Here is a 9,086-nt window from a genome sequence, read left to right as displayed (position 1 = left end):
CAAGTGGAATTAATGTGAAAAGAGAAGAGTGATGCCCATTGAATATGTTGTATTCCTTGGTGAACAAGAGATTTTGAAAGTTCTTTTATTCTCTTAACTTGTACCTAAAATGTATCTTTCCAACCCGTATGGAAACAAGAGCAATGAAATAAAGCTTTCCACAATAGGGCTTGTCAAGTGAACATGTTCATGAACAACTGATGTTATCTAAAAATTTGTCCAAGTCTGACTTGAAAGATGCTACCGGATCAACAAGGCCTACGTATTCCCTACGAATATTTGAGGGAAGCAAATTAAACAATGTAGGAGCCCGAGAAAGAAAAGAAATGGACTTCATTGCTCGAACTAGCCTGGATTCTCGAAGACTTGAAGGTGCTCTCAAAACGCATATTAAGCCTCTACGGTCTCTAGAATTGACCCTAAATCCTGGGTTGGGACAAAGCTCATGAATGCTTTTGAAAACGTACAATATCAGATACCTTTCGTACCTTCTCTGAATACTATGCAATCCCAACCTTTTATCCTCTCCCAATACGAGAGCTCTCTCATATCCTCAATGTTTCTGGTAAAACATCTTTGGGCCTGTTTGACCTTTTGCAAACCTGTTGAACTCATTAGAGCCCAAATGGGAGAGGCATTTTCAACATGCGGTTGAACAATCGACTTGTACAGAATTAGCATCGTGATGCTGTCTCTGCACTTAAACTGCGATATATCCAACCACACATTTGAAAAGCCTTACTAACTTTCAACTGGATATGCTCATCGAACTTTCCATTATTTTGGAGTACTTCACCTATATCTTTCATTGATGAGATTTTTTTTATTTCTCATCTATGAATGATTTAGGTGTAGTTCTCCAATTTAATGGAAAGTTCGATGAGCATATCCAGTTGAATGTTTGTAAGGCTTTTCAAATGTGTGGTTGGATATATCGCAGTTTAAGTGCAGAGACAGCATCACGATGCTAATTCTGTACAAGTCGATTGTTCAACCGCATGTTGAAAATGCCTCTCCCATTTGGGCTCTAATGAGTTAAGCAGGTTTGCAAAAGCGCGAGCAGGTCTAAAGATGTTTCCCTAGGAACATCACCGGAATCAGAGAGCTCTCGTATTGGGAGAGATAAAAAAATTGGCACTGTGCAGTATTCAGAGAAGGTACGAAAGGTATCTGATACTGTAGGTCTTCAAAAGCATTCATGAGCTTTGTCCCAACCGAAGATTTAGTGTCAATTCTAGAGAGCACCTTCAAGCCCTCGAGAATCCAAGCTCTTTAAAACAATGAAGTCCAACTCTCTTCTTTCTCGGGCTCCTTCATTGTTCAATTTGCTGCCCTCACATATTCGTAGGGTTTATGTAGGTCTTGTTGATCCAGTTGCAGGATTTCAGTCAGACTTGGACAAGTTTTTGACTTAAATTCGCGATCAACCTTACATTCGACCAAATAAAGTGGGTCGATTTATATGTAGAAATAAAAGTTAAGTAAAATGAATAAATTTCTCGTCTTGAACTGTTGGGATTCCAATCTCAGTAGCGCTAAGAATGTCCCCCCCAAAAATGGCTAGCTCGGATCAAAATCAAATTCTTTGGCAGACCAAATGTCCTATAATATGCAGCTTGCTACTAATGAATGAAATAAAATTCATTCCAATTTATGTAGCGGTTAGAAAGAGCCCACGGAAAATCATACAGACGTAAAAATCCCACCTGTGGAGCCTCTTTCAAATGCATGTCTGTTCGTTGGCCCTGAAACTTCCATGGTCATATCGTATTTGGTGAGCATTTTAGAAAAAAGGCATTACCGGGAATGACGAGGCTCCTTCGCCTAACTCGTATCACCTGTCAATCGCCAAGGACACGCACCTGTAGGCTCGAAATAAGTCGGTTCAATCCAGAAAGCAGGAGGACGTCTAATGTGTGGTTAAATAATGATGACAGAAGTCATGAGGAGAAATGCGAGAAATGCACGCTTGGGCAATCATTTAAGCGACTGCCTCGTCCACACTTCATTATTGGACAAATGGCGAATGAATCCGAGCTCAGTAACCTTGAGGTTGACAATTCGACCTGAAGGTCAGGATCCTTTCTTTAAACCGTTAATTCCTTATTTAGAAAATGTAAATACCTGATTAGGTAAAAATAAATAAAAACTTGACAAGATATGCTCATTTGACATTTGATATATAATCAAGATGGGTAGGGGTGGGAAAAACTCACAAATAGGAGTTTTGGCTCCAAAAAGGGAATTGGTGGTAATTGTTATGAACCCATTAACCACTTGATATATTGTTGGCGAGTTTGGAGCAAAAGCTGAGTTAGTTGAATTGGTAAAATTGGTGGAATTGATCAAGTTCACTGCACTTATTTCCGAAAGGTGTTCTGAAAAAATGAACTGGACTGGGAATCCAAATTGCTTCAAAGTTTTAAGCAATGAGAAGTTTATCTGCGCCCGATTATTTGAACAATATCGGCTAATTTGGCCAGATCTCTAAAAGACCTTTTCAGCGGGTGGAACAACGCCATCTACCTCGTTTAGGTGCAGGCAAATAGCTAAGAACAGCTCAAATCAAAATAAAAAGCTGGCATCTTAACCTCTATTTTCTTCGTGAAGAGTTGGTGAAATGTACTTTATTGTCTCAAGATATGCCAAGGTTGGCTTGAATTGGTAAAAAACTCGAAGAAAGGAATTAGTAACTCAAGTTTTTGTGGGGTTAGACACACCAGATTTACAGTATTTACAAGGATTTCTTAAAACATACCTAACAGCCATAAATGGATGAACTGTGAATGTCAAACTACTGAACTCAAATTATTCATTCTGTAACGCTGAATAAACATTTCTTGAACGTCGGCTTAACAAGGGTCCAATTATCAATCTGTTTTGTACAGTCATAGGAGAAGGTACTATTTTGTTGCTTAAGGAGCTATTCGTTTCTGAGATAAGATAACAATCAGCTGAACGAAATGATCTTCAATACAACCTGATGGCAAAGTATTACGGCAAAAAGTTAAAGCACTATCAAGCATGTATTAAAAACCCCTTACTTGCTTACTTTATTTTGAGATGTTGGCTGTGTCACGAATTCTAATCTTGCCAAATAATCCCTAACTTACCCTGCCTTTGGCTCTTTTAAGTAGCAGCTGTTTGATGCTGATGGCACAAATTTTGGGAGGTCTCTGTGTTCACTGCTACCTGAAGGCCTCCATGGATTAATCAATGAGGCCGTAATAGTGTATTTAATCTGAAGTAAGTCGTGCTTGCAAACGAAGCATGACGTTATTCTCGATTCTGTGGTGCCCGTTTTTCGCCGAAACTCAGGATCTTCATAGAGTCGCTCACAACTCCGTAAGTCTAATCTGTGTCATCTGTGGTTTTCCTGTCCTTTCGGAAACTTTGGGCCATTTCAGCATTAATGCGTTAGGTGGCGCTTCCCATGACCTTGCTCTTTCTATTAGGGGGCACTACCCAATACAAGAATCCATTTCCCCAATAACGAGCGAGTGTGTAAAATCTTCTCTTTATCAAGGTACTTTTCGCATATTCTTACAGAGCACATCGGTTTACGTGGTGGGCGAGCATCAATCCCCCAAAAGATCACTTCTGTCGCCGAATAACACAATGAATACCGTGCATGACTTTGACGATTTCATCACGCCTTCATGTCCGCCTCATTTTGGTCATTGATGGCGGCGGCCACAGATGGGGTGTGGGCATCAGGGTTATCCTCAGGGTTGTCCTCAGGGCTGTCCTCAGGGCTGTCCTCAGGGTTGACTTCAGGCTTGACTTCAGGGTTGACATCGTGGTTGTCCTCAGGGTTGTTGTCCTCAGGGTTGTTGCCCTCAGGGTTGTTGCCCTCAGGGTTGTTGCCCTCAGGGTTGTTGCCCTCAGGGTTGTTGCCCTCAGGGTTGTTGCCCTCAGGGTTGTTGCCCTCAGGGTTGTTGCCCTCAGGGTTGTTGCCCTCAGGGTTGTTGCCCTCAGGGTTGTTGCCCTCAGGGTTGTTGCCCTCAGGGTTGTTGCCCTCAGGGTTGTTGCCCTCAGGGTTGTTGCCCTCAGGGTTGTTGCCCTCAGGGTTGTTGCCCTCAGGGGTTCGCTCTTTATCCACCAGGACGCTATCTCCGACCAAGGGGATCATACTGTCAGACAGCGAGGTGCGGCGTTTCAAGTCCAATCCCGCCATGGAGCTCGTGTTCAAGGACGTGTTCAAGGACGTGTTCAAGGACGTGTCCAAGGGCGTGTCGAGGAGATCTTGGGCGCTAGTGTTGACATCGTTTGGCGCGGAAATCATGGAGGTGGTGAGGTTAGCTCCGTCGTCTTCCCCGTTGACCTCGGGGGCAGGATTGAGATTCCTTTGAAAGAAGCTGTCGCCCACTTGGGCAATCATGGAGTCTGACATCAAGCTCTTGTTCCTGTTGCAGTTGTCGTCGTTGGAGGCAGGAGCGGTAGCAATACTACAGTCGCCCTCGGAGGTGACCCTGAAGGAGTTGGAACCAGAGGGAGGGGCACTTTCAAACCGAGCCCAGGGATCCTCCAACATGGAGGGGTGGAAATAACTTTGGGCTCCACTCTGGAAATATGTATGTACAGGAGTATGTGTGCCGCTGAGGCCGACTTGGAAGCCAAATAGAGCCTAGCTGTAGAGCCTCGATTGACTTACGGAGGTGTTGTGATTTCTTCCTTCTCTTTGGAACGATCCCGAGTGAAATTTGGGATTGGGGTATCCTCGGCCCTCGTATCCTCCCCCGCCCCTTCGATTTCCCGACTGAAATCGGAATGGCCGGTGGTCGCCTCGCGGACTACCGAATGGGCGGCCGCCACGCCCGGAGTCTCGCCATGAACCCTGGTTGGGGGTGTGGTGACCCCGCCCGTATCCCATGTGAGGGGAAGACCCTGATCAAGAGAAAAACTATGATGAACACATCTCTTGGAAGAGGACCGTCCATGGGTCCTTTTTAAGTAAAAGCTGTCTGGTGACTCGTCAACATATTTGCGGAGGTCAAGAGTCCAACAATTTTCAAGGCAATGAGAATAATAGAAAAAAAAAATTAAATAAAAGTCATCAGATTCGACAACAAAACATTCCTCAGGTTTTGAAAATTGAAATTTTAAAAAAATAGGAAACTTTAAAACAGCCAAAATATGTCCAAAAACTCCGCAAACTGCTTTTTTTTACGCTTTAAGGTATGCTTTGCGCATACCAATATTTCATAAGGTGACTCTTTTGACAATTGTTACTTGAACAGCTAGACCAGGAACTTGAATTGAATCCTAACAATTATAAAGCCCCAAAAGTTCCAATGACCTCTCTAAACATTGTAATGTTTTAAACATCTCATTTTCTTGATTCAATGTCCAATTAGTACGAAAACCCACACTGGTCCCACTAGAAATGATCCATCTTCACAGTAGATCATAGCATATCATTCTCGGTCATGCTCTCTTTCTTAGGCGGAAATATTAGTTTCTCAAAATTATAAAAGAGAAGTGTCGAGTTGCATTTCGAGCCAGAGTCCGGTCGTGTCTGTACTTTGGAGAGCGACCAGGGAGGCCTTTTTTTGTTTTTTAAACTCACAAAAATTGGGACAATATGACCGTTAATCTCTTCACCTTGTCCCTTTGCCATGGGCGATAAGGTCACGCATGACTACGTAAATGTTTTCATGAAAGATATTTGAGTGATCGCTAAACACGCGTGATTTCCAATGGGTTCGCCAGAACAAAAGAATGGCAGTACGTAGTAGGATAGGTAAGCGATAGGTAAGCCTGAGAAGGATGGACTTGCCATTCAAGTGTTGCTTCTGTTGGTCTTGAAAGGCGCCAAATCGATCCCAATTTCCGCCTCGCAAATGTCCCCGACCCCCTCCGGCGCCTCTTGCTCCTCGACGAGGCTTGAACTGGGAACCACCCTCCCCTCCACCGCCCCCTACACGCGGTGAACCTACTGGGGTGGACGAATGGAATGCGATAAATCCCGGAGAGCTGGAGGGACTGCCAAACGGATTGGCCAGGGGTTGAGGGTCGCCCTCGTTGTGAGCCATGATTGGAATCTGGAAGGAAACCGTTGGGGGATTTGATGGAATCAAGGATGATCAAAAAAGTGTCTTATGTAAATGCGACGAGTGCATTTATTCGTTTATTCACGAGCAAGGATCGGCCTCGATCTGGCCATTGAACGTGGAGCTAATCTTCGCCTTCTCCGTCTTCTTCCTCCTCCTCCTCCTCCTCCTCCTCCTCATCTTGCATGAGATGACTGAGCATCATGGTCGTCGGCTTGTGCTTCTTAGCCTCTCGACCAGTGGAGCTCGACGAGGCCCTCGCTCTCTGACTTTCAGATGATGTTGATGAAGAGTCTGCAGATAAAGAGGAGCTAGGGGATGGGGTCGACGAGGACTTCTGAGAGCAACGGGGCTTGAATTGGATCTGGCCGGATTCTCTCATTTGTCGCTCTTGCTCGTTTTCCTCGGCATCAAAGTGGTCGTCCGACTTGCGCTTCCGCTTCTTGATTTCGTCGAGAAACGCGAAAGCGGCCTGGGAATTGCCCCGGTTCGAGGTCAGGTCCACGTCCTTCAACGTGTACTTCTGGTACTTATCCGGGTTCCTCTTGAAATCGGGCACGCCATGATGAGAGCGAGGAGCGCGCGGTCTGGGATTCGCGGGCCGACGGAAGGTCTCCCGAGGGTGGGGATCGGAATGCCCGCCCCTGGTGCGACTGTTCTGACGGCGCTCGAGAATGCGACGCAAATCCAGGGCCTCGTTGGCGAGGGTTTCCCTCTCCCGGGGTCGGTCCCACTCGTGGTCTGGGACGCGGAAAAGGCTCTCGCGGCCTTTGAAGTCGTCGGTCCGCACGCGTTTCGCACCGGCTGGGTCCGACGCGTGGCCGGCGAGATGAGGGGCGTCAGGGCGGAGGACACAGGGGGTATTCGTACTGTCTTTCGTGGCGGGGGTCGACGCAGGCGGATGGCCTGGATCACTGGGGGTGGCGGTAGATCGGAGAGTGACCTGGTCAAAGGCGAACACGGCACTGGCCTTGGCCTTGAAGCGGTCATTGCCCGTGATTTCAAACGTGTCATTGGGATTCATGTTCATAGTGGTGCAAAGAGCATGCATGTAGTTTGGTTGTATAGAAAGTTGAAGATGGAGTAGTAGTAGGAGTGGTGCGGTGGTCGTGGTCGGAGTGGGAGGGTTGAATGGGCGAGTCCAGGCTCGCGACGGGTGAACCCACGACCGGTCCGCTCCTCCTCCGCTGGCTAGCGGCTGGCTAGTCGTAATGGAGTCCCGAGTAAAGGATAATCCAGCACACCAAGAATCCGGCCAACGAGGTCATGAAACCTTCCTTGGTCATTTCCCAAGCCCCACCGTATTCCTAAGGACAAGAAAACCAATCCGGATGAGCGAGATGAGCTAATGAAGCGGGTCGGACGTAGTAAGAACGAGGGGGTCAAAGAACGCCCGGGAATAATGTAAGGGGCGGCTCTAGGTATTAAGTCGAATCTTGTCCGTTGGGCGGCCGCCCATTGTATTTACAGCCGGGGCTGGACCCTCACGCCAAACTTTAAGGTTTGAACATGGTTCGAATTAGGTCTGATTTGAAACCCAAATCGATTTTGGGGCCAAACCCATGACTATTTACCATGGTTGGCCGAGCACAAACCAATTGAAATGGATCCTTTTTCAAATTTCATTCCTTTGGCCTTCCTAGTTTTTGGACACTGTTGGGTGTACCAGTCGGATTCTGTGCCATGAAATATAGGCCCTAATCAGTCCGGGAGGAATGCAACCCGGAAAATCAGCCGTTGAGTGGCCGCCTACGCGGCCTACGCCGCCCACACCGCCTACCTCTTCGTCGACGCCTTGGAAAAGTGTCCAGTAAGCGTAGAGAGCGCCCGCATTGCCGGCCGCGAAGCCAATCAGGCCGATGGCCCCCGTCACGCCCAATAGGCCGAACACGAGTCCCAAGAGCACGCCCAAGATTTGTCGGGCCCAGTAGATGACGTCCAAGAAGTCGTCCTTCTCGGCCCACTCGCTGTTGGCCGTCAAAGCTTGGCCGATCAGCCCAATCACCGAACTGGAACTCGAGCCCGAGGTGGCACTCACAGACGCAGGGGAACTGGAAGAGCCACCGCCGGTCCAAGCGGAGGGCATGATGATCACGAGCTCGAGGACGACGACCACCACCACCACCACCGGGAGGAGGAAGCTTCAACGAAAGGAAACGAGGAATAGGAACAATGGCAACAAGAACAGCAACACGAGCAACACCCGCAGTCTCTCGATCTCCGCCGATCCGCCGAGCATTCACTCACGGTAAACGTATTACTCACCTACTCACTCAGCCTTATTCACCGACTCGATTTCTGTTGTTGTTTCAGTCTCGGGATTTCTCAGTCCCGGATGAGTCTGCCGGGAATGAATCAGCCTAGGAAAAGGCCCTCATCCCCAATCAGCCACGCGTGGAGTTGGCCCTAACTCACCACCAACGCCAGGGCTGTTCTCGGTGGATTGCGCACAGACCATATAATGACTAGACCTCGCATAGCGCGAGGAAAAATGCGACCACTTGCCTTCATCAGCTGGTACATAAATTTTGGTGTACAGTGACTCATGCTTTTTCATCCGCCAGCGTGGCCAGATTCAGAGTGAGCTTGTCACTGATAGCGTTCGTTGAAGGCCCAGCGATTGTAGGTCTTTACTGCTGATCACGCAGTCACCCTCCTCTTTTTTGGTGTACTGAGTTGTTGACTTAAAATCCACTTTCCTCTGCACTGAGGTCGGGCCAATGCGACATCTAGTCGTTATATGATCTGTGGACTAGACCTATACCTGAACAACCTTACGTTCAGGGATGTCTTAAAGCGGGCCAATTCAAACTCATTATCGGTCGCAATATTTATGGAGGTGCCAGTTTTCGATAGCTTAGAAAGCGTATTCTGACTTTCAAAACGTAAACAATCGTTATGTACAGTAGCGTATGAAGGTTGTATTGTCTAATATGATTCCCAATTTGACGATCTTAAAAGGCGAAAACGAAGCCTAAAAGCAGCATATGGTACAACGGAGAAACATTAGGCATATGTTGATTCAATTGACTC

At 47.1% G+C, this 9,086-nt stretch overlaps 3 protein-coding genes and 1 long non-coding RNA gene across 6 annotated transcripts; 1 reads left to right on the top strand and 3 right to left on the bottom strand.

Annotated features, from left to right (window-relative positions):
- Positions 1–2,999: 2,999 nt before the first annotated feature.
- Positions 3,000–3,935, top strand: LOC131881819 (uncharacterized). Its single transcript, XR_009373402.1, has 2 exons — positions 3,000–3,345; positions 3,550–3,935. It is a non-coding gene; the product is annotated as an uncharacterized LOC131881819 (long non-coding RNA).
- LOC131881816 (uncharacterized protein DDB_G0287625-like) lies at positions 3,506–6,115 on the bottom strand. 2 transcript variants are annotated; one of them, XM_059228784.1, is made up of 4 exons: positions 5,918–6,114; positions 5,780–5,866; positions 4,655–4,887; positions 3,506–4,564 (listed from the first exon to the last, which is right to left on the bottom strand). In XM_059228784.1, exons 1-4 carry the CDS (start codon positions 6,033–6,035, stop codon positions 3,650–3,652), a joined length of 1,353 nt encoding a protein of 450 aa, XP_059084767.1. In that variant the 5' UTR covers positions 6,036–6,114; the 3' UTR covers positions 3,506–3,649. The 2 variants fall into 2 exon arrangements, with proteins under 2 accessions (XP_059084767.1, XP_059084766.1); XM_059228783.1 differs by having other exon boundaries at positions 5,780–6,115.
- Positions 6,044–7,104, bottom strand: LOC131881817 (nucleolar and coiled-body phosphoprotein 1-like). The gene has a single exon (XM_059228785.1). The coding sequence runs from the start codon at positions 7,102–7,104 to the stop codon at positions 6,178–6,180; it is 927 nt and encodes a 308-aa protein (XP_059084768.1). The 3' UTR covers positions 6,044–6,177.
- Positions 7,105–7,219: 115 nt separating this feature from the next.
- On the bottom strand, positions 7,220–8,471 carry LOC131881818 (GEL complex subunit OPTI-like). Of its 2 annotated transcripts, XM_059228787.1 has the most exons (3): positions 8,319–8,471; positions 7,834–8,194; positions 7,220–7,360 (listed from the first exon to the last, which is right to left on the bottom strand). In XM_059228787.1, exons 2-3 carry the CDS (start codon positions 8,137–8,139, stop codon positions 7,256–7,258), a joined length of 411 nt encoding a protein of 136 aa, XP_059084770.1. In that variant the 5' UTR covers positions 8,140–8,194; positions 8,319–8,471; the 3' UTR covers positions 7,220–7,255. The 2 variants fall into 2 exon arrangements, with proteins under 2 accessions (XP_059084770.1, XP_059084769.1); XM_059228786.1 differs by lacking the exon at positions 8,319–8,471 and having other exon boundaries at positions 7,834–8,296.
- Positions 8,472–9,086: the final 615 nt, after the last annotated feature.

This window comes from Tigriopus californicus, chromosome 6 (assembly GCF_007210705.1).
Source record: "Tigriopus californicus strain San Diego chromosome 6, Tcal_SD_v2.1, whole genome shotgun sequence".
Lineage (NCBI taxonomy): Eukaryota > Metazoa > Arthropoda > Copepoda > Harpacticoida > Harpacticidae > Tigriopus > Tigriopus californicus.
Note: the sequence above shows the minus strand (reverse complement) of the source record. Positions and strands in the feature narration are given on the sequence as shown.